Source organism: Pseudophryne corroboree, chromosome 9 (assembly GCF_028390025.1).
Source record: "Pseudophryne corroboree isolate aPseCor3 chromosome 9, aPseCor3.hap2, whole genome shotgun sequence".
NCBI lineage: Eukaryota > Metazoa > Chordata > Amphibia > Anura > Myobatrachidae > Pseudophryne > Pseudophryne corroboree.
The window spans coordinates 178,869,689-178,895,406 of record NC_086452.1 but is presented as its reverse complement, the minus strand read 5'-3'; the positions used below and the strand labels follow the sequence as shown (position 1 = coordinate 178,895,406).

General features: G+C 44.3%; 1 protein-coding gene across 1 annotated transcript in view; it reads left to right on the top strand.

Moving 5' to 3' along the window:
• Window positions 1–23,169, top strand: part of LOC134956862 (peroxiredoxin-6-like) — a 36,196-nt gene extending 13,027 nt beyond the window's left edge. Inside the window, exons 2-5 of the mRNA XM_063938755.1 lie at window positions 10,021–10,177; window positions 21,718–21,864; window positions 21,965–22,111; window positions 22,592–23,169. Coding sequence (XP_063794825.1) covers window positions 10,021–10,177; window positions 21,718–21,864; window positions 21,965–22,111; window positions 22,592–22,723 — 583 coding nt within the window. The 3' untranslated portion in view covers window positions 22,724–23,169. The remainder of the gene's footprint in view (window positions 1–10,020; window positions 10,178–21,717; window positions 21,865–21,964; window positions 22,112–22,591) is intronic.
• Window positions 23,170–25,718: the final 2,549 nt, after the last annotated feature.

The following is a 25,718-nucleotide window of genomic DNA, read 5'->3' as shown; positions in this document are numbered from 1 at the left end:
TGTCTGACTGCTCAGCTCACACAGCTTATAATTGTGGGGGAGACTGGGGAGCACTACTGCAGTGCCAGTTATAGGTTATAGCAGGAGCCAGGAGTACATAATATATTATATAGTGAGTGACCACCAGACACACAGTGCAGTTTATTTAATATATCCGTTCTCTGCCTGAAAAAAGCGATACACACAGTGACTCAGTCAGTCACATACCATATCTGTGTGCACTGCTCAGGCTCAGGCCAGTGTGCTGCATCATCTATATATATATTATATATCTGTCTGACTGCTCAGTTCACACAGCTTATAATTGTGGGGGAGACTGGGGAGCACTACTGCAGTGCCAGTTATAGGTTATAGCAGGAGCCAGGAGTACATAATATTATATTAAAATTAAACAGTGCACACTTTTGCTGCAGGAGTGCCACTGCCAGTGTGACTAGTGACCAGTGACCTGACCACCAGTATATAATATTAGTAGTATACTATCTCTTTATCAACCAGTCTATATTAGCAGCAGACACAGTACAGTGCGGTAGTTCACGGCTGTGGCTACCTCTGTGTCGGCACTCGGCAGCCCGTCCATAATTGTATATACCACCTAACCGTGTTTTTTTTTTTTTTTCTTTATACATACATACTAGTTACGAGTATACTATCTCTTTATCAACCAGTCTATATATTAGCAGCAGACACAGTACAGTGCGGTAGTTCACGGCTGTGGCTACCTCTGTGTCGGCACTCGGCAGCCCGTCCATAATTGTATATACCACCTAACCGTGGTTTTTTTTTCTTTCTTTATACATACATACTAGTTACGAGTATACTATCTCTTTATCAACCAGTCTATATATTAGCAGCAGACACAGTACAGTGCGGTAGTTCACGGCTGTGGCTACCTCTGTGTCGGCACTCGGCAGCCCGTCCATAATTGTATATACCACCTAACCGTGGTTTTTTTTTCTTTCTTTATACATACATACTAGTTACGAGTATACTATCTCTTTATCAACCAGTCTATATATTAGCAGCAGACACAGTACAGTGCGGTAGTTCACGGCTGTGGCTACCTCTGTGTCGGCACTCGGCAGCCCGTCCATAATTGTATATACCACCTAACCGTGGTTTTTTTTTTTCTTTCTTTATACATACATACTAGTTACGAGTATACTATCTCTTTATCAACCAGTCTATATATTAGCAGCAGACACAGTACAGTGCGGTAGTTCACGGCTGTGGCTACCTCTGTGTCGGCACTCGGCAGCCCGTCCATAATTGTATATACCACCTAACCGTGGTTTTTTTTTCTTTCTTTATACATACATACTAGTTACGAGTATACTATCTCTTTATCAACCAGTCTATATTAGCAGCAGACACAGTACAGTGCGGTAGTTCACGGCTGTGGCTACCTCTGTGTCGGCACTCGGCAGCCCGTCCATAATTGTATATACCACCTAACCGTGGTTTTTTTTTCTTTCTTTATACATACATACTAGTTACGAGTATACTATCTCTTTATCAACCAGTCTATATATTAGCAGCAGACACAGTACAGTGCGGTAGTTCACGGCTGTGGCTACCTCTGTGTCGGCACTCGGCAGCCCGTCCATAATTGTATATACCACCTAACCGTGGTTTTTTTTTCTTTCTTTATACATACATACTAGTTACGAGTATACTATCTCTTTATCAACCAGTCTATATTAGCAGCAGACACAGTACAGTGCGGTAGTTCACGGCTGTGGCTACCTCTGTGTCGGCACTCGGCAGCCCGTCCATAATTGTATATACCACCTAACCGTGGTTTTTTTTTCTTTCTTTATACATACATACTAGTTACGAGTATACTATCTCTTTTTCTTTGCGTCATGTGCTGTTTGGGGAGGGTTTTTTGGAAGGGACATCCTACGTGACACTGCAGTGCCACTCCTAAATGGGCCCGGTGTTTGTGTCGGCCACTACGGTCGCTAATCTTACTCACACAGCTACCTCATTGCGCCTCTTTTTTTCTTTGCGTCATGTGCTGTTTGGGGAGGGTTTTTTGGAAGGGACATCCTACGTGACACTGCAGTGCCACTCCTAGATGGGCCCGGTGTTTGTGTCGGCCACTAGGGTCGCTAATCTTACTCACACAGCTACCTCATTGCGCCTCTTTTTTTCTTTGCGTCATGTGCTGTTTGGGGAGGGTTTTTTGGAAGGGCCATCCTGCGTGACACTGCAGTGCCACTCCTAGATGGGCCCGGTGTTTGTGTCGGCCACTAGGGTCGCTAATCTTACTCACACAGCTACCTCATTGCGCCTCTTTTTTTCTTTGCGTCATGTGCTGTTTGGGGAGGGTTTTTTGGAAGGGCCATCCTGCGTGACACTGCAGTGCCACTCCTAGATGGGCCCGGTGTTTGTGTCGGCCACTAGGGTCGCTAATCTTACTCACACAGCTACCTCATTGCGCCTCTTTTTTTCTTTGCGTCATGTGCTGTTTGGGGAGGGTTTTTTGGAAGGGACATCCTGCGTGACACTGCAGTGCCACTCCTAGATGGGCCCGGTGTTTGTGTCGGCCACTAGGGTCGCTAATCTTACTCACACAGCTACCTCATTGCGCCTCTTTTTTTCTTTGCGTCATGTGCTGTTTGGGGAGGGTTTTTTGGAAGGGACATCCTGCGTGACACTGCAGTGCCACTCCTAGATGGGCCCGGTGTTTGTGTCGGCCACTAGGGTCGCTTATCTTACTCACACAGCGACCTCGGTGCAAATTTTAGGACTAAAAATAATATTGTGAGGTGTGAGGTATTCAGAATAGACTGAAAATGAGTGTAAATTATGGTTTTTGAGGTTAATAATACTTTGGGATCAAAATGACCCCCAAATTATATGATTTAAGCTGTTTTTTAGTGTTTTTTGAAAAAAACACCCGAATCCAAAACACACCCGAATCCGACAAAAAAAATTCGGTGAGGTTTTGCCAAAACGCGGTCGAACCCAAAACACGGCCGCGGAACCGAACCCAAAACCAAAACACAAAACCCGAAAAATTTCAGGCGCTCATCTCTAGTTTGGAAACCTTTTTTTGATTTACTAAAGGCAAAATGCTTTTAATTCTGTTTTAAATGCACATGTCAAAATGCCAGAAGAGTCAAGTTTAGTATTGATGATGTTGACTTCGAGATGAGTTCTGGCTCATCTGTGAGGCTATTCAAAGCAAAAGATTTGTTTGCTGCAAATAGTTTGCCTGTGGATGTGCGAGAGCATGTGTGTATGCACCCGCTTCTGTAGACATGCATTGTGCGAATGTAGCCTTGCTCACACTGAGTTGTTAAGATTGTGTGCCTATATAGTGTAATTATTATACATATAATAAATTTGCTGTCTTGTAGTGTTCTTTATTCGCATTTAATAACTGCTTCTGGACGGAGCTATGGCCCTCATTCCGAGTTGTTCGCCCGCAAGCTGTTTTTAGCAGCATTGCACACGCTAAGCCGCCGCCTACTGGAAGTGAATCTTAGCTTCTTAAAATTGCGACCGACGGATTCGCAATCTTAGCAGTTTCTGAGTAGCTCCAGACTTACTCTGCCATTGCGATCAGTTCAGTGCTTGTCGTTCCTGGTTTGACGTCACAAACACACCCAGCGTTCGCCCAGACACTCCCCCGTTTCTCCGGCCACTCCTGCGTTTTTCCCAGAAACGGTAGCGTTTTTTCGCACACACCCATAAAACGGCCAGTTTCCGCCCAGAAACACCCACTTCCTGTCAATCACATTACGATCACCAGAACGAAGGAAAAACCTCGTAATGCCGTGAGTAAATTACCTAACTGCATAGCAAATTTACTTGGCGCAGTCGCACTGCGGACATTTCGCATGCACAGTAAGCGGTAAATCGCAAAATAACGAAAATCGGCAACGAGCGAACAACTCTGAATGACCCCCTATGTTTATTGTATAGCAAATAGTACTTTGAAAGATGCGCAATAAAATCAAGGAATGTAGCTAAAATTGCTTAAAGAAGTGTTCATCCAAAACACATGTATGCAAGTGCCTTCCTTGATGACACGTCTTGCGTGAACTTGATATGCACAGAAGTGAAATAAAACACGGATAATGCACTTCACACCAACAACAGGTAAAATGGGAATAATTACCCCCTTATCAAAGGGGGTAATTCAGACCTGATCGCTAGGGTGCATCTTTTGATTTTTTTTTTTCTTTGCATCCCTGCGAACAGGTAGTTGCCGCCTACAGGGGAGCTTATTAGATGTGTGTAGGTGTGCGACCGCTAGTGCTTGTGAGCTGCACAGTTTATGCAGTCTCTGCACAGCCCACTGCAATGATCGGGACTAGAACTGACGTCTGGAATGCTCCCTCAAAAGGCTGGGGCCCTCCTGCGTTTTTCCAGACATTCCCTAGAAACGGTCAGTTGCCACCCATGAACGCCCTCTTCCTGTCACTCAGTGCGTTTGCCGGTGCGATCGCCTATTTCACACCATCCCGGCGCTGTGCAGTTCAGACCTGATCGCCCGCTGTGCGAAAACGCACAGCAGCGATCAGGTCTAAAAAATAACCTCCAAAGTCCACTGATGTATATTGTATTCCAATAAGGGAAATGTTCCCCTTAGTGGTGATTAAACTTTGTTTGTAGTTTATTCCCAGTCAACAGATGCAGGCTAAAACCTTCCTTTTTCCTTCTTGATAAATCTGAAACAATAGGTCTCCTTTCCCTTTCCGTTCTAATCATGAAGCCATCCACAAATATGTTGCTTTCTTTTAGCCTGATGTTGCTTAGATTTTTGCATAACTGGGAGAGTCTTAGGCTGTGTACACACGGCACGATGCGCCGTACAGCCCGCCATTGACTATTCAGTGTTGCTGGCCCCGCCGATATAGTTTATGTTGGGCTGCCTGCAGTGTCTATTTCTCTTACGTCCTAGAGGATGCTGGGGTCCCCATTAGTACCATGGGGTATAGACGGGTCCACCCCCTTGCAGAGCGGGGGGCCGGTGTGAAGATGGTGGCATCAGGGTAGGAGCGCAGTATTAACTGCGCTCCGGGAGGCTCAGCAGTACATTGTGGGGCGCACTGAGCCAGCGCCTGCACCCTACACTGGTCACTCAGCCTGTCGGGGTCCCCGGATCTCAGCCAGCATCAATCCTCAGGCCAGTATAATCCTATGAAGAGCGGGAAGACAGCACCATTTTGGGGGCGGAGCGTCTCCTCAGAGTGGACCCAGCACAGTGAGTGCTCATAAGGGGTCTCCCTTATATGTAAAAAAGCGCTGTGTGTGGGTTGGCTCCAATCTCTGTGTCTCTCTTGCCATTCTTGGGGAGAAACTCTGTCTGTATCCCGTGTGTGCGTGGAGTGTTTGTAGTCACCAATAGCAATGTCCAGGGACTCTGTGTCATATGCTGCAGAGGATTTGTTCTCTCAAGATGATCCCATTCCATGTAATCAGGATTGCACTGACTTAGCACAGATTCCAGCAAGGGAGCCAAAATGGTTATCCTCTATCAAAAATATGATTTCACAGAGGGTTGCACAAAATGAATCTGCTACCCAGGTGCTGCAGAATATGGCAGTCTGGCCCACTTCTGATACCCGCTGTGTACTCCCATAAGCGTCCTTTAGCACAAATTATGCAGGATGACACTGATAAAGATTCTGACGGTGATGATGGGGTACAGGGGACAGCATCTCTTGCTAAAGGGGTGCAGTTGATGATAGAGGCTATTAGGGATGTGTTGAATATTAATGATACACCACCTGAGCAGGTTGAGGAGGCTTACTTCACTGAGAATAAGAAAGCCTTGCTAACCTTCCCTGTGTCAAAATAATTAAATGCTGTTTTTGAAAAGGCTTGGGAAAAACCTGAGAAAAAATTCCAGATCCCTAAGAGGGTTCTGCTGGCATTTCCTTTCCCTGTTGAGGATAGAAAAAATGGGAAAACTCGCCTATTGTTGACGCGTCAGTATCCAGACTTTCAAAAAAGGTGGTGTTGCCTGTTCCGGGGATCTACCACCTTGAAAGAGCCGGATGATCGTAAGATTGATAATACGCTCAAATCCACGTACACGGCTTCAGGGATTATACTGCGTCCCACTATTGCCAGTGCTTGGATTGCCATAGCTATAGTAAAGTGGTCTGGCACCTTCCTTGAAGACTTGGATAATATGGGTAAGGATGATGTTGGCTTCTTTTTGCGCAACATTCAGGATTCAGTGGGATTTTTGGTGGAATCCATGAAAGATCTGGGTTCCCTGGCTGCAGGAATTTCTTCCATGTCAGTCTCAGCGAGGACTGTGGCTACGTCAGTGGTCTGCTGACACGGAATCCAGGAAAAGTATGGAGTCCCTACTGTATACAGGTCAGGCTCTCTTTGGGGAAGCGCTAGATGCGTGGATTTCCACGGCTACATCGGGAAAGTCTCTCCCTTTCTTCACTCAGCTGCTCCTGCTCCAAAGAAACAGTCTTCTTCACCTACATCACAGCCTTTTTGGACTACGAAGTCCAGAAAGTCCAGGCTGTCCAACACCTTATTTCGGGGAGGTAGGCCCAAGTCCAAGAGACCCGCTACGGCAGGTTCCCAAGAACAGAAACCTATTTCAGGTACACCAAAGTCCACCGCATGACGGTGGACTGCTGGTCCCAGAGATGGGGCTGGTGGGAGCGAGACTCGGGCAGTTCAGTCACGTCTGGGTCATCCGGCCGGGATCCCTGGGTGCAAGATATTGTGTCCCAGGGGTACAGGCTGGAGTTTCAAAATCGTAAAGCTCATAAGGAGAACAAGGGTTCAAGCGATCCTCATTGCTCCAGACTGGCCGAGAAGGGCTTGGAACGTGGACCTTCTGGATCTACTACAAGAAGAGCCGAGACCCCTTACTCTTCGAGAGGACCTGCTGCAGCAGGGGCCGTTCGCCTATCAGGACTTACCATGGCTATGTTTGATGGCATGGAGGTTGAACGCCTGATGCTAGCTCGGAAGGGCATTCTGAACAAAGTTATTTCTACCCTGATACAGGCTAGGAAAGGAGTAACGTCTAAACATTACCATCGTATTTGGAAAAAATGTATCTTGGTGCGAGTCCAAGAGGTTTCCTACGGTGGAGTTTCAACTGGGACGGTTTCTCCTCTTCCTGCAGGCAGAAACAATTTGCTGCCCTCCCTGAGGTTCAGACCTTTTTGAAGGGAGTTCTGCACATCCAGCCTCCCTTTGTACGCCCATGGCGCCATGGGATCTTAATGTGGTGTTGAAGTTTCTCCAGTCTGACTGGTTTGAGCCTCTGCAAGAGGTAGAGGTCAAGTGTCTTACGTGGAAGGCTGTCACTTTGTTGGCCTTAGCTTCTGCTAGACGTGTGTCAGAGTTGGGGGCTTTGTCTTGTAAGAGCCCCTACTTGATCTTCCAAAGTTCTACAAGTTTGATACTTTGACTGAACTTCAGATCATTAGAGGCCAAACTGTTTTACAGGAGCCTCCACGCTCTCCCTCCCATTCTGGGAGCTTTGGTACATCCCCATGGTACTAATGTTGACCCCAGCATCCTCCTAGGACGTAAGAGAAAATAGGATTTTAATTACCTACCAGTAAATCCTTTTCTCGTAGTCCGTAGAGGATGCTGGGTGCCCGCCCAGCGCTTCGTTTTCCTGCCGTTGTTATGTGGTTCACTACAACTTTGTTATGTAATGCATTATTACTAGGCAAGTAATGTTTCAGCTGTTGCTGAAGTTTTTCAAGCTTGTTAGCTTGATGTGTGAGCTGGTATTAATCGCGCCACTATCTGTGTATAATCCTTCTCTCGAAGATGTCAGTCTCCTCGGGCACAGTTTCTAGACTGAGTTTGGTAGGAGGAGCATAAGGGAGGAGCCAGCCCACACTCTCAACTCTTAAAGTGCCAATGGCTCTGGTGGACCCGTTTATACCCCATGGTACTAATGTAAAACAGCCGCCCACTTCTAAAATGACAGGGGCATGGCCATGCCCCCATTTCACCGCGCACGCCAGTGTGCCCCTAAACTCTGGCGCCCTGCCCCTGCCTAGAGGGAACACTACTAATGTGGACCCCAGCATCCTCTACGGACTATGAGAAAAAGATATACCAGTAGGTAATTAAAATCCTGTTATTATTTTTTTCTCCTTGCGATGACGATCCTGCGGGACTGCGCATTAGTATTGCAAGGACTATATGCACTATCCTTACGATTTTGACTATATAGTAAAAATCAAAAGAAATATCACACCGTGTGTACGCAGCTTCAGGGACAGAAGGCAAATTACACATGGCCACTTGCTGACATCACCGTCAGCTGGCATCTTGCACCAGGGTTGAGTGTCTGATAAAAGAAAACAATAAAAAAAAAAAATCTCCTTTTTTCAAGAGGCACATTTGTGCTATTTGGTGTTTTCTCAGCAACACCCCCCCCCTTCCCCCCCTCATAAAGGCAGAGGCGGGACTTTATTTTATTATTCCTAGAATCTGCTAAATGGGTCTTCTCCCTCTCATTGATATCTGGGTGCCGCCTGTTCCGAACACCTTGCCACAAATATCATGTTTATTTATGATGTCTATGGAGCCCATTGATGTTGACTGATTGGGATTAAAGGTATGCAGTAATGATCCCGGCTGTCAGGATAAAGGCTCCGGAATTCTGACACCTGGTGACATACCAGCGGATGGAATATAACCATGCATTACAAGAAAGATTATTGGCAAAACAAGAACCAAAAAGTTTTTTTTTTTTTTTTTTCAGAACAATGGCCCTCATTCCGAGTTGATCGCTCGCAAGGCGATTTTAGCAGAGTTGCTCACGCTAAGCCTACGCCTACTGGGAGTGTATCTTAGCATCTTAAAATTGCGAACGATGTATTCGCAATATTGCGATTACAAACTTCTTAGCAGTTTCAGAGTAGCTTCACACTTACTCGGCATCTGCGATCAGTTCAGTGCTTGTCGTTCCTGGTTTGACGTCACAAACACACCCAGCGTTCGCCCAGACACTCCCCCGTTTCTCCAGCCACTCCTGCGTTTTTTCCGGAAACGGTAGCGTTTCTAACCACACGCCCATAAAACGCTGTGTTTCCGCCCAGTAACACCCATTTCCTGTCAATCACACTACGATCGCCGGAGCGATGAAAAAGCCGTGAGTAAAAATACTTTTTTCATAGCAAAATTACTTGGCGCAGTCGCAGTGCGAACATTGCGCATGCGTACTAAGCAGAAAAACGCTGCGATGCGAAGAAATTTACCGAGCGAACGACTCGGAATGAGGGCCAATATTTGTATTTGTGTGGGTACTGCATACAAAAGCGTACCTTGTGCCCCTGCAGATATGAGAACTTTCAACAACAAAACTAATGTACAAAAATAAGCGACCCTTGCAGAATGGCACACGCATGCCTTGCCAAGCTGTGCACACTATAAATTGTAATGGGGGTAAATATAGGGGCTAATTCAGACCTGATCGCTGCTGTGTGTGTTCCCACAGCAGCGATCAGATCTGAACTGCGCATGTGTCGGCTGTCTTAGCCCTGCGATCGCCTGTCCCCGGCTGCCGGTTATGGAGCACCGTCTGTGCAACGCAGGCCAAGCAGCGATGAGTAGCTCCCTGCCAGCGCTGGTGGGAAGCTACTCTACCAGTACAAAAGCATCGCCGCTGTGTGATGCGTTTGTACTTGTGCAGCGGGGCAGGGCCTGACATGCGGGGCGGACTAGCCCTGTGCTGAGCATCCCCCCGCATATCAGGGAAGCTGATCTATGATCAGGTCTGAATCACCCCCATAGTCTCCTGCTCAGTATTGCCACACTCTGAACTCTCAACATAGAAATTCCTGGCTTTCGATGCAGTGCTCGGTTACAGTGTATAGCAGCTGCAGTGCTCGGGCATGTCGGCATTTTATAAGTTGTGGCCTGGTGAGGAAGGGAAAAACCCTGCAATTGTGAACACTCTTCCCCATAAGACCAAACACTGATCACTTGTTGACATGTAGGACCTGTCTCGGGTGCAGATTACCCCTAACATGTTGCTTATCTTTTTTGTTTCAGATGGGGTGTCCTTTTCTCACACCCGAGGGATTATACGCCAGTGTGCACCACAGAGCTGGGACGGGCAGTAAAACTAGCACCAGAATTTAAGAAACGAAACGTTCGCATGATCGCTCTGTCCATAGACTCTGTGCCTAACCATCTTTCCTGGAGCAAGGTAAATATTACATTGGCTATTGGAAAAGACGAGCTGGCAGAAAATGGTAGGCAATGAATTATGAGATCTTACCGGTTTCACTGGTCTTTGCACTAGAATGTTGGCATGATGTATGACAAGACAATAGGCTTTACATCTGAATATTCTAGAGTGGAGCAGTGTTCTGGACTAATTTGCCTACAACTTGCTGCTTGCAATATAAAGTGATCCATAGATGCCGATTCCGTGGGTGCTCCTGGGCCTGAGCACCCATAGGCGTGAGCACAGCACCCTCTCACACACGCCACGCTGCCGCTTAGCGTCCACCAGGTGTCAAGGGTCTGCCAGCGCCTGTCAGAGCTAGCACAGTGGACTGTAGTGCTGCCTCCTCTCTGCGCCCGCGGCACAGCTAACAGGAGCAGTTATACTGTTGGTAGGGTGGCAGGGATGCAGTGCAGCAGAACCCAAGCTGACTGGGAGGGGCCAGGCCAGTCACATCTACTCAACAACTGGGGATGGGCTGTGCGAGGACGCTTGGGCAGCAGCAAGGAGGCAGGTGCGGAGAGCGGAACACACAGCCTGCTGGATGGTGAGTGTCCTGGGGCCGGCAGGTGAGCAGGCGGAGTGTCTCCGGCGCATGTGATGGCTGTCTTCCCATCAGTGAGGACAGGGATTATGAGACAGCCCTGCCTGGATCGAGGCCAAAGGCTCAGGAGGAGTAGTGACAAGGCAGCTGGGGGAGGGGGTGATAAGGAGCAATGTGGGAAGGAGGGGAGTGCAGGGTAGTGTGAGGGCCATGGAATGGGGGTGACGGGAACCACACTTAGCAGCAAGTCATGAAAGCTACTGCAGAATGCTTATCGTGGGGGTGGGGCATTCAACAGGCTTGAGCACCCTGCACCCACCAGCAAAAACATAAATCTACACCTGTAGTGACCATAGGGATAAAAAAAAAAAACTGTTTAACTTCACATTGTAGGGGATATGCAAGAAGCATTCCTTGGGTCACAGTGAGCTTTAAAAGTGAAATACCCAAAGGGAATCTAATAGGATGTGAGAATCAGAATGTGAGAGTTCTCCTGTTGGATATGTATGTATGTATACGTGTGTGTAATATAAATTTTAAAAATAAATCTCTTTTTTTTTTTTCCTTGCAGTTATTTACATGGCATAAGCTGATTAATTTTAACATGTAAATGATTTGCACTCTAAAAAAAACACAGAGCTCTAACAAAAGTTCTCACTTTCTGATTCTCGCACCCTCCATATTCTTTGCCTCTTGTTGAGTGGATGCAAAAATCTGCTAATTGTAGTCCTGGTGCTTCAGTTATGAGGAGTTTTCTTATAGCCTGATAAAGCCTATTCTTTACCTTTAAACATTCACTATATATTTGTAAGAGACTCAGTACGCAATTGGCGTATGCAGTGCTGTAATGGTACGCTCTTAGCGTAGCAGACGTTAGACCGTGAGCGCGACGCACAAGCGACACGTACGCTCGCGGGTTTACGCTTGGTATCGAGCACGCTATAGGCGGCCGACTACCGTAATGCTACGCTGTTAGCGTAGCGGACGCTGTGCCCACGAGAAGAACACGAGCGGCGCAGACGCTCTCAGAATGACACACAGTAAACCTTGTTAGCAACACACTGAAAGGATACGCTTATACTGTAAACCTTAGTACTGTAATACTGTAATGATATAATGCTTATAGACCTTGATAATATAAAAGCTGTTTGAGCGATTGAGACGCTCAGAATACCCTTTGTAATATAATGGTAAACACACAATACCTAGTGAGGTTCCAACACCTTTATGAGAGATACGTTCAATGCAAAAAGAAAACAGTACAGCTTATACACTACAAAACTAACATTAATACCTAAACAGAGTAACTAGACATAAATATACAATAGCGGCACAATCGCAAATAATAACAGAGAGAAAGAGTAAATGGCTAATACAGAAGGAGAACAAAATGGTCACAGAGAAACTTACACATGTGGGAATGATCGCAAGCACAGTCCTGGAAACCAGCTCTCAGTCATCACAGAGAAAACCTTGTAGAGAGAAGTGAGTGAGCTGGCCCAGGCTGGCTGCCTTATATACACACAACATACAGTAACAATACAATGGTCCCTACAATCTCATTGTTCATTGGACACAGGAACCTGTCTTTGCATTATAACAAAAGGTCATAGGTGGATTTGAACAGGTGGGCTGTGACTATTTCAAACTGCTCAGGTGGGAGGTATCCACAAGAATCCCGCCGCATGGATAATGAACTGCAAATACATTTAATGTTCCAAATATACTTTTGTGCATAACTATACGCAGCAGCGAACGATCTCTTTCTAACCAACACCGGAATATTTCTAATAAAATACTCTTCCGTTGGATACTAGACATCATCGGTCAACCTTTGTCTGACCCTTCGTATCATGCAAAGAGGAATTCCTTTGTCCACGAACCAGTTACACGAAACATACTTACAGATATTATTAAGGGGACTATTACCTATAAAACACATTATATTGGTTAAATATGTAGCAATCGAGTCGCTCGCTTGTCGCACACAAACACTGCCGTAAATACTAGAGATGTGCACCGGAAATTTTTTGGGTTTGGGTTTGGTTCCGCGGCCGTGTTTTGGGTTCGAACGCGTTTTGCCAAAACCTCACCGAATTTTTTTTGTCGGATTCTGGTGTGTTTTGGATTCGGGTGTTTTTTTCAAAAAACCCTAAAAAACAGCTTCAATCATAGAATTTGGGGGTCATTTTGATCCCAAAGTATTATTAACCTCAATAACCATAATTTCCACTCATTTTCAGTCTATTCTGAACACCTCACACCTCACAATATTATTTTTAGTCCTAAAATTTGCACCGAGGTCGCTGGATGGCTAAGCTAAGCGACCCAAGTGGCCGACACAAACACCTGGCCCATCTAGGAGTGGCACTGCAGTGTCACGCAGGATGGCCCTTCCAAAAAACACTCCCCAAACAGCACATGACGCAAAGAAAAATTAAAGAAAAAAGAGGTGCAAGATGGAATGGTCCTTGGGCCCTCCCACCCACCCTTATGTTGTATAAACAGGACATGCACACTTTAACCAACCCATCATTTCAGTGACAGGGTCTGCCACACGACTGTGACTGAAATGACGGGTTGGTATGGACCCCCACCAAAAAAGAAGCACAAACTGGCTCTACAGAGGCAAGATGTCCACCTCATCATCATCCTCCGATTCATCACCGTGTACATCCCCCTCCTCACAGATTATCAATTCGTCCCCACTGGAATCCACCATCTTAGCTCCCTGTGTACTTTGTGGAGGCAATTGCTGCTGGTGAATGTCTCCACGGAGGAATTGATTATAATTCATTTTAATGAACATCATCTTCTCCACATTTTCTGGAAGTAACCTCGTACACCGATTGCTGACAAGGTGAGCCGCGGCACTAAACACTCTTTCGGAGTACACACTTGTGGGAGGGCAACTTAGGTAGAATAAAGCCAGTTTGTGTAAGGGCCTCCAAATTGCCTCTTTTTCCTGCCAGTATACGTACGGACTGTCTGACGTGCCTACTTGGATGCGGTCACTCATATAATCCTCCACCATTCTTTCAATGGTGAGAGAATCATATGCAGTGACAGTAGACGACATGTCCGTAATCGTTGGCAGGTCCTTCAGTCCGGACCAGATGTCAGCATCAGCAGTCGCTCCAGACTGCCCTGCATCACCGCCAGCGGGTGGGCTCGGAATTCTGAGCCTTTTCCTCGCACCCCCAATTGCGGGAAAATGTGAAGGAGGAGCTGTTGAACGATCAAGTTCCACTTGACTTGATAATTTTCTCACCAGCAGGTCTTTCAACCCCTGCAGACTTGTGTCTGCCGGAAAGAGAGATACAACGTAGGTTTTAAATCTAGGATCGAGCACGGTGGCCAAAATGTAGTGCTCTGATTTCAACAGATTGACCACCCGTGAATCCTGGTTAAGCGAATGAAGGGCTCCATCCACAAGTCCCACATGCCTAGCGGAATCGCTCTGTCTTAGCTCCTCCTTCAATGTCTCCAGCTTCTTCTGCAAAAGCCTGATGAGGGGAATGACCTGACTCATGCTGGCAGTGTCTGAACTGACTTCACGTGTGGCAAGTTCAAAAGGTTGCAGAACCTTGCACAACGTTGAAATCATTCTCCACTGCGCTTGAAACAGGTGCATTCCACCTCCTATATCGTGGTCAGATGTATAGGCTTGAATGGCCTTTTGCTGCTCCTCCAACCTCTGAAGCATATAGAGGGTTGAATTCCACCTCGTTAACACTTCTTGCTTCAGATGATGGCAGGGCAGGTTCAGGCGTTTTTGGTGTTGCTCCAGTCTTCTGTACGTGGTGCCTGTACGCCGAAAGTGTCCCACAATTCTTCTGGCCACCGACAGCATCTCTTGCACGCTCAAAAAAAAAAGAAAAAACAGACAGCGCTAATAGATTTCTTTAATAAAATGTTTTTATTCATTAATTTTATCTAGATTTTTCTTTAGCTAAAATAGCCCTTTTCACCTACCTATAAATCTGATTCCACATATCACTTGTATATATTAAAATTCAAGCCAATAAAACAATAATACATCAATAATATATAATATAATACAATAGCTCTGCTCTGTATACTTGATTTTTCAATCCACCACTGAGACAATTGGATACAAATGCAACAAAATGTTTCCTTCCAATGCTGTAGAGGTCTCCAGCCTCTAAGTTGATATTAGATTGCTCATTCAGCTTAGGATGGAAGCTTTTTTTTCGGATTGTTGCTATATTAAATAACAGCTGTTACAATTCCTTATTTATTGGTCAGGATGTATAATTAAGTTCCCAGATCCACACTCTACTGACCACAACACTTAGAACTTCCAGATGAATTAGTATATAATTTTGATAGCTGCTCCTTTTTATTTTGAAAGTGTCGCTGATTTAATGCACATCAGTAGTGGGTTGGTTGTTCATAAATTGATCTATATGGAAATAAACATGCTTTCCTCAAGACCAGGGGTCTTCAACCCGTGGCCCGCGGGCCACAGGTGGCCCGCTGCTATGGTTTCCATGGCCCGCCGACGCGCCCACCCGCAGCGCACATATGAACACAAAAAAAAAAAAAAATTTTTTCCCTTTCCCGGAGTCATGTGACTCCCCCGCACTGTCACTGGTTGCCTGTGAAGAAGGGGAGTAGCTCCTCTTAGGCTGGTCAGTGGTCTGGTCACCCTTACTGTGTCTCCCTCCCTGTGTCTCCCTCCGCCTGCAGTGTTGAATAGGTGGGTGAGAGCGGCGGGGACCCGGCTGGGGGGGGTGCGGCAAATTACCATTGAGAGCAGGGGGCAGTGCAGGAACCCGGCGGGCGGGAGTGGAGGGGGTGCGGCAGCATGTATGCAGCCTGAGCATGGCTGTGTGCGGCGGGGACCCGGCGCGGGGGGGGGGGGGGGCTGCGGCAGGAGAATAAAAGTGTATAAGTGTTGAGGGCAGGGGGCAGTGCAGGAACCCGGCGTGCGGGAGCGGCGGGGACGGGGGTGCGGCAGCCTGAGCATGGCATTGAATAAATTAGTATTGAGGGCAGGGGGCGCGGCGGGGGACCCAGCAGGGGGTGTATTAAGTATTAAGAGCAGAGATGGCAGGGAGCATGCTTTGACAATGCTGCTGTCTGTCTGTGATGGGGAGGAGGGAGGGTATGATAGCACCTATGTCTTGACATAGGCGCTATCATACCCTCCCTCCCCCCATCACAGACAGACAGCAGCAATATTGTGAAAGCATGCCCACATTATACCCACCAGTCCAGTGATACTGCCGTATGAGTCCAGTTCAGTGCTTACAGACCAACATCTTGAGAATACTCTGCGCATAGCGATTTCTAACATTGATGCCAACATCGACAAGCTGGCCAAGCAAAAACAATGCCAAGTTTCCCACTGATATGAACTTATTATAATAACAAAGGTAAAGTAGACCACGTTTCATTCATTAAATTACAATAATTATCTTTTGAAGTCTTTTTTATGGTCTTATGAGTCTAGAAAAGGTCTCATTACAATCATAAATTAAAATTTAGATTCTAAATACCGCAGTATAGCTTAGTGGCCCTCGGCTTCGTTTCATTTTTTTATGTGGCCCACACTGTCTTAAAGGTTGAAGACCCCTGCTCAAGACAATAAAAATTCATGCAGCTCAGCTGGTATTCAGAACTGGTTCAATATATGGCAGCAGCCAATTAATTGTTTATAGATTGACATGCAAAGATATATGCAATTGCTTTTGCTTATAGCAATAATAAAAGTTCAGCTGATATTTTAAAACATGGCCATGTTATATATTACCACTTTCCTCCTGGGTCAAAATTCTTTACTCACTCCCGGCTCTGGTGCTCGGATACCTTTTCATGAGCCTTATCCGGAGATCCTTTAGAATTCTTCCCAGCGTGTTGAGGTAGACTCGTGGTATGCTGATCATAGGTGGGTAAAAACAATGAGACGCGTTTCTCCGCCTGTAAACGCTCGGCGGCTTCCTCAGTCGGACTGAGGAAGCCGCCGAGCGTTTACAGGCGGAGAAACGCGTCTCATTGTTTTTACCCACCTATGATCAGCTTACCACGAGTCTACCTCAACACGCTGGGAAGAATTCTAAAGGATCTCCGGATAAGGCTCATGAAAAGGTATCCGAGCACCAGAGCCGGGAGTGAGTAAAGAATTTTGACCCAGGAGGAAAGTGGTAATATATAACATGGCCATGTTTTAAAATATCAGCTGAACTTTTATTATTGCTATAAGCAAAAGCAATTGCATATATCTTTGCATGTCAATCTATAAACAATTAATTGGCTGCTGCCATATATTGAACCAGTTCTGAATACCAGCTGAGCTGCATGAATTTTTATTGTCTTGAGGAAAGCATGTTTATTTACATATAGATCAATTTATGAACAACTAACCCACTACTGATGTGCATTAAATCAGCGACACTTTCAAAATAAAAAGGAGCAGCTATCAAAATCATATACTAATTCATCTGGAAGTTCTAAGTGTTGTGGTCAGTAGAGTGTGGATCTGGGAACTTAATTATACATCCTGACCAATAAATAAGGAATTGTAACAGCTGTTATTTAATATAGCAACAATCCGAAAAAAAAGCTTCCATCCTAAGCTGAATGAGCAATCTAATATCAACTTAGAGGCTGGAGACCTCTTCTACAGCATTGGAAGGAAACATTTTGTTGCATTTGTATCCAATTGTCTCAGTGGTGGATTGAAAAATCAAGTATACAGAGCAGAGCTATTGTATTATATTATATATTATTGATGTATTATTGTTTTATTGGCTTGAATTTTAATATATACAAGTGATATGTGGAATCAGATTTATAAGTAGGTGAAAAGGGCTATTTTAGCTAAAGAAAAATCTAGATAAAATTAATGAATAAAAACATTTTATTAAAGAAATCTATTAGCGCTGTCTGTTTTTTCTTTTTTTTTGAGCATATTGCACTGAGGGGGTAGAGAAGTCCTCCTATCTACAGTGAGCTGCTTGCAGATTTCTTTGATTACTCGTTTGATTGATCCTTTGGAAACGGTATAGCATAAACATACGTATTAATTATTAATTGTCAACTAGCGCTAAGGGGCCACTTTATTGTGTCTTTTGTCTGTTATCTCTTGCACGCCCCTGTCGTTGTTTAAATAATTCTGCACCACCAAATTCAAGGTATGTGCAAAACATGGGACGTGCTGGAATTTGCCCAGATAGAATGCACGCACAATAGCTGAACTACTAGTATGAAGAAGATAGAAAAAAAAAACCCACCACAGGTAGGTATACAATTATGGACGAGCACTGACGACACAGAGGTAGCTACAGCCGTGGACTACCGTACTGTGTCTGCTAGTATAGAGATGATAATGATATAAAAAATATATATATATCACTACTGCAGGTATATATAATATAATGACGGACCTGCTGGACACTGTCAGCAGACTGCTTAACTACTATTATGAAGAAGATTGAAAAAAAAAAACCACCACAGGTAGGTATACAATTATGGACGAGCACTGACGACACAGAGGTAGCTACAGCCATGGACTACCGTACTGTGTCTGCTAATATAGAGATGATAATGATATAAAATATATATATATATCACTACTGCAGGTATATATAATATAATGACGGACCTGCTGGACACTGTCAGCAGACTCCTAAACTACTAGTATGAAGAAGATAGAAAAAAAAACCCACCACAGGTAGGTATACAATTATGGACGAGCACTGACGACACAGAGGTAGCTACAGCCGTGGACTACCGTACTGTGTCTGCTAGTATAGATATGATAATGATATAAAAAATATATATATCACTACTGCAGGTATATATAATATAATGACGGACCTGCTGGACACTGTCAGCATACTGCTGAACTACTATTATGAAGAATATAGAAAAAAAAAAAACACCACAGGTAGGTATACAATTATGGACGAGCACTGACGACACAGAGGTAGCTACAGCCGTGGACTACCGTACTGTGTCTGCTAGTATAGAGATGATAATGATATAAAAAATATATATATATCACTACTGCAGGTATATATAATATAATGACGGACCTGCTGGACACTGTCAGCAAACTCCTAAACTACTAGTATGAAGAAGATAGAAAAAAAAACCCCACCACAGGTAGGTATACAATTATGGACGAGCACTGACGACACAGAGGTAGCTACAGCCGTGGACTACCGTACTGCGTCTGCTAGTATAGAGATGATAATGATATAAAAAATATATATATATCACTACTGCAGGTATATATAATATAATGACGGACCTGCTGGACACTGTCAGCAAACTCCTAAACTACTAGTATGAAGAAGATAGAAAAAAAAACCCCACCACAGGTAGGTATACAATTATGGACGAGCACTGACGACACAGAGATAGCCACAGCTGTGGACTACCGTACTGCGTCTGCTAATATAGAGATCATAAAGATGATAGAGATGAACAAAAAAAATATAACACTACTGCAGGTAAATATTTATATAATATAATGAATGACGGACCTGCTGGACACTGTCAGCAGAATGCGTTTATAGAATAAAAAAAAAACACCACAGGAGTGTTTGTTTAACTTTTTCAGGCAGACAATATACTGGTGGTCAGTGGTCACACTGGCAGCAAAAGTGTGCACTGTACTCCTGCTATAACTGCTCCCCAGTCTCCCCCACAATTAAGCTGTGTGAGCACTGGCAGTGAGCACTCAGCACAGTCAGATATACATACATAGATGATATATCATATTATCATGCAGCACACTGAGGCTGAGCACAGATATGGTATGTGACTGTGTATCGTTTATTTTCAGGCAGAGAACGGATTAAAATTAAACTGGTGGTCACACTATCAGCAAAACTCTGCTGCACTGTACTGAGTACTCCTCCTAATGCTCCCCAAAATTAGTAAATCAATCAACTCAAGTGTCTCTAATCTAAACGGAGAGGACGCCAGCCACGTCCTCTCCCTATCAATCTCAATGCACGTGTGAAAATGGCGGCGACGCGCGGCTCCTTATATAGAATCCGAGTCTTGCGAGAATCCGACAGCGGGATGATGACGTTCGGGCGCGCTCGGGTTAACCGAGCAAGGCGGGAGGATCCGAGCCTGCTCGGACCCGTGAAAAAAAAGCTGAAGTTCGGGCGGGATCGGATTCAGAGGAACTGAAACCGCTCATCTCTAGTAAATACACATCTCCGTGCGCAGGCGACGTCGGAGCGTCCCTTACGCAACCTGAGGGGATGCGTACGCACGGGGGAGTCGGTGCACGAGCAGCGGGCACGTGCATTGGGGTTAGTACAAGGCAATAGTGAATCATGATATTTTTCGACTTTGACAAGGCCCTACACACTGGCCGATTTGTTTGAAAGATATGAACGATCTCGTTTATAAATGAAGAGAACTCGTTCATATCTTTCAGTGTGGAAGCTCCAGCGATGAACGATGCACGGCCCCGCGCTCGTTCATCGCTGGTCCCCCGTCGGCTGTGCATGCAGGCCAATATAGACGAGATCGTCCATATTTGCCTGCACTTCAATGGAGCCGCGTGACGGGGGGGGGGGGGAGTGAAGAAACTTCACTCCCCGCATCACTGCCCCCCCGCCGCCAAGTCGCTCCTCGGCCGAATCCGCCATCGGGCAGCTCGGAGGCGGATCGGCCAGTGTGTAGGGCCCTTTAGGATTCCAAAATAATGCTGATTGTGGGTTCTGTATTTTTAAATGTTCAGGAGTAATTATTTTAGACACATGGGTATTTCAGAATGTTCCAGTTTCATCAGCACAAAAACAGTGTCTGTCAGACGGCACAACATAGTAACGAATGGAGGAAGATGATTAAGCCTTGGTGACGTAATCGTTAAGTCACAGGATGTAGTGCTTTTCTGGTTGGAAAACTGCTGCACTCACTCACTCACTCATATTGTCTGGCCTTAATTGTAGCTAAAATAGTCCATCACACACACATTAATAACCTCTGCGTTTTGTTACCTTTAACTTGGCTGTATTAACAGTACAGAATTTTTTTTTTTTATTCATACAAGAAACAAATAACATACTTACACCAGCAAAAATTATTGTTATACTGGGATTTGTATAATAGAGACGTATATTATATATGTTATGTTTATCTTTAATTCTGTCAAGTGTTCTATCTGTCCTCTACTTCTTGAGACAGTAGACCTGTTTATTTTAAGGGTGATTTCACTTGCATCACTTGCATCACATTTTGCCAGTGGAAAGCCAGGCCTCAGGCAGTATCCAATTAGCTTTGGTAATTTTACCACAGCTAGTGGATTAGCTGGGGACTATACAATCAACCCAGATACCTGACATTTATAGGGGATTATGCATAATCCACAATAACTAGCCCTCAGAACCATGATAACACATGGGTCCAGGATCCCATGTGTAACTGCCCAAAAACTGGTAATTTTTTGGCCGATAAACAGGCTGTAATTGCATATCTCGATAATGACTATCAGGTTAAAATTGTGATAATAGCCCATTTTTTGGTTGGGTATTTTTAGTTCTTGTCCAGAATAGTAGCACCTGTAATGGAGTACCCACTTATGACTGTCATATCAACCTTTATAAACAAACTAAGGTCAACACAAAATGTCAACAGGTTCAAAATGCTGCCTGCTCTTAGCAGCAGTGGCTGGATTTTATTTTGTTCATGTTGAAATTTTGACTATCAACCTTATGACCCTGTGGATATTGACTATATCCTATTAAATTGGACTTCATAGGGCATGTTATTACATAAAACTTATCATAGCTATACACTTTGCTAAGTATCCCCCTATGATCCCAATGCCAGACATTAGCAGACCTCATTAACTAGAGCTAGTGATGATGTAAGTGCTGGGTATAGGAACATTCTATGACTCTTCTTCCACCCATTCATGGTGTAGAGCATGTATGATTTGGGGTAATCCATTAAAGATAAGTTTATGCTTTCTCTCCTGCAGGACATAAATGCATACAACTCCGATGAGCCCACAGAGACTCTACCCTTTCCAATTATTGCAGATCCCAAACGGGATCTTGCTGTGCAACTAGGTATGCTGGATCCTGATGAGAAGGACAATGAAGGGATGCCAGTGACTGCACGATGTGTGGGTATCTCAGATGAGTATTTTAAAGGAGCTGATTTAAAAAAGAAAAAAAATGTAAGTAATTAAATGACCAACAGATTTCTCTTCTGTATTGTCTCAGGTGTTCATTATTGGCCCAGATAAGAAAATGAAGCTGTCAATACTGTATCCAGCAACCACTGGTAGAAATTTTGATGAGATCTTGAGAGTAGTGGACTCGCTTCAATTAACCTCAAACCACAATGTTGCAACTCCTGTGGACTGGAAGGTGAGATGCCAGGGATTATGGCTAAACTGAAGAGGGCATTACTGGTTGGGAGTAATTACTCAGTTCCCAAGTACTCCGTTCGGGTGGTGGAGTTTTGCAGAACTCATAACACAACTGCGTCATTCTGCGAAACTCTGCTTCCTGAGCGAAGTACTTGGGAGGAGGAGGGGAGGCTGTAAGGGAACAAAGTGCCGTGTGCTGTTTTACGGAACGTTCACCGCAAGAAATTACAGGTGTACACTATTGGAGTTTGAATCCAATCTATAGACTTGCTGGTTACATCTATAAAGTCCTATGTGTGTTTGAGGTGAGGAAGACACTTGGATATACATCATTTTAAACTGGTCTGGTGTACCAAAGTATTCACTAGACTTGTTGAAAGCATTACCATTGCACAGGGTTCCCTTGTTTACAGCTTCAATATTTTGCAAGGTAATCCGCTGTGTACTGAATACTCCTATATTTATTTATTTTATCTAGCTTGGTGACAGAGTTATGGTCCCACCGACTGTTCCTGAGGCAGAGGCTAGCAAAATGTTTCCTTCCGGCGTCTTCACCATAGAGCTGCCTTCTGGTAAAAAATACCTGCGATATACCGCACAGCCAAAATAATGCTACATCAGAGCTCTTTCTGCTTGATGGCGAGGAAGAAATGATCCTACAGTACCTGGTTTTTGCATGCTAAATCTGATTAGTCACATATCTAGTTCTGTTACTGAGTAAGTAGAAGAATGTAATATGAACAGTGGATCCTTGAAACCTTTGGTCTTCTCAAGATTACAGCTAACTTCCTTACTGATGCTTTAAATATGACTTTAACTCTCTCATCAGATCTGTAGTTTATCTTGAGTTATTGTGCTGGCATTGGGACTGGAAGATTACCTGATGTCTGGATACTGGTAGCCATAATATATAGTAGCAATACTGCCTTTCTGACAAAAATCAATGCATTGATACTCAAACATCCTTTACTATTTTTGCTTTGTTCCATGAACCTTTAATTTTTGAAACTTTTGGACATAATGTGGGATTATTTCTGAATAAATTTTACAAGTGGATTCAAATTGTATAGGTGTGTTCATTAGTCTGTGCTAAAAAAGAAACCAATATATGGTATGTATAAAATAACTAGTAAGAACGAAGTACTCCTTGGGATAATCCTCCTTGCACTATGTTGCCTAATACCACACGCAGAACTGTACTGAGTGACTGACAGAGCTCTTTCACTGCGGAGTAGGAGAAAGACTTCATGGACACAGCTCCTTATGGTCACAGAGTCATCAGAGGTCCTCAATCTCAGTTACAACCATACTGCATGACCTAGTGGTTGCTTAAAACCATATTTGTGTGTTTGTGTGTGTGTGTGTGTGTGTGTGTGTGTGTGTGTGTATATAATTAATAACAAGGGGGCACAACATAGTGCATAACCTACAACTCATACTAAAAATGGTCTGTAGAGAAACTGTTACCCTATATCTGTAAGTGTGGGCTGAGTGCCACATGGCTAGTAACACACCCGCCACTAGCTGCTATCAGAAGCTGCAGTGTGGTCGGATCACGCCAGCCACGATGTAGTGCAGGAGACACTAGGGAATAGTTAGGGCAGAGCATTGTGACCTAACATTTTGTTAGAGGGCTGGCCTTCGTGACACAAAGTCCTTTTTATCAGCAATTCTACAATAATTAGTGCAATTATACTTAAACGGGAACAAACAGTAAAACCAGAACCGCTTCCCAATAGTCACTGTTCTAGATCAAACAATTATCTATTATCACTTTAAATAATAAACTTATTTATTTTTGCTCTTCCTATTTAAAAATGGGCTTTAATAGCCACAAAAAAAGCAAATTCTGCTTCCCGACAATTTTTGTTTCTTCAAGATACTTCATGGCAGCCATTACTTCTGGGATTCTATCCCATTCCTAAATTTAGATGGGGAGTTTTTTTTTTCAATGAATAGGGACCGCCAACTCTGGGTATATAGCACCGCTCCTCCCCTTCACCCCCACCCTCTATTAGTCATTGGAGTGTCTCCTACGACCGGTCCCTATGAAAAAACTTACTAAGGGAGGGTATATTGTAGGCTGCCATGAAGTAACTTGAAGAAACAAAATTATCAGTAAGTATAATTTGCTTTTTTTTCTTTTCTCCTACGCTACTTCATGGCAGCCATTACTTCTGGGATATACCAACGCTCAATATAGGGAGGGCAATATAAACGCACAAGAGACCTTGGGGCAGATGTGTTAACCTGGAGAAGGCATAAGGAAGTGATAAACCAGTGATATGTGCAAGGTGACAAACACAACAGCCAATCAGCTCCAATATGTAAATTAACAGTAAGGATCTGATTGGCTGGTGCCTTTATCACCTTGAACATATCACTGGTTTATCACTTCCTTATGCCGTCTACAGGTTGATACATCTGCCCCAATGTTTCAATACTGATTAGTAATAATTATTTATGCTAATGCCACATCAAGGACATGCTTCCCAAAGTGGGCGTCTACACCATCCACTGCATAATGACTAGAGAAAGTATGGATGGATGACCATGTAGCTGCTGCACATATGTCTTTTGCAGACACTCGAGCCTTCTCAGCCCAAGAAGCTGCCACAGCCCTGGTAGAGTGTGCCTTTAATTCTTCTGGAACTCTACGACCACTTTCTTCGTAAAGAAACGTTAAGAGTTCCCTAATTCATCTGGAAATGTTTTTGTAGGTTTCTCACCCTTCTTCGCTCCTGAATGTAACACAAAAAAGATGCTTTGTCTTCCGAAACTCTTTAACGCTTTCAAAGTAGATTGAGATTGCTCTTATTAGATTATGCATCCTTTCCTTCTCCTCCTCATTCTGTGGATAGAAAGAAGGTAACACGTCTTGATTCAATTGAAACTCTGACACCACTTTAGGAAGAAAATCTGGATTGGTTCGCAGAACCACTCTATCCGGAAAGAAATTAAGATAAGGCTCCTCCGACCACAGAGCCTGTAATTCACCAACTCTTCTGGCTTAGGTGATTGCTATTAAAAACACTACTTTCCAAGTTAATAATTTCACCAAAATATCTTGTAACTGTTCAAATGGATACAACATCAAAGAATTCAAAACTAAATTCAATTCCCACGGAGCGAGAACTGACCTAACTTGAGGTCTTATCCTTTTTAATTGCCTGACAGAACTTCTTCACCAGGTCTTCATCAGACAATCTTCACTCCAACAGGACACTCAAAGCTACTATCTGCACCTTGATAGTGGATACTGCCAGTCCCTTTTCAAAGCCATCAAACTGAAATTTTAAAACTTGAGACGTCTCTGCTTTCTGTGGGTCAAATATTGAATCGGACCAAGAAATGAAAGTTTTTCCAGATCCTATAATAAATATTAGAGGATACATATTTTGGGTTTTTTTTTTCTTCGCCTGAATCAGCAAATTAATGACTTGTTCAGATAGACTCTTTCTTCTCAGTAACACACCGTCAAATGAAGCTGCAGCAGATTCGGGTGCAACAACGGACCCTGATGCAACAGATCCCTCATCAGAAGTAAAGTCAGGATATCTAACTGAAGATCTTTCATCCTCCATCTCACCCAAAGGACTCCATCT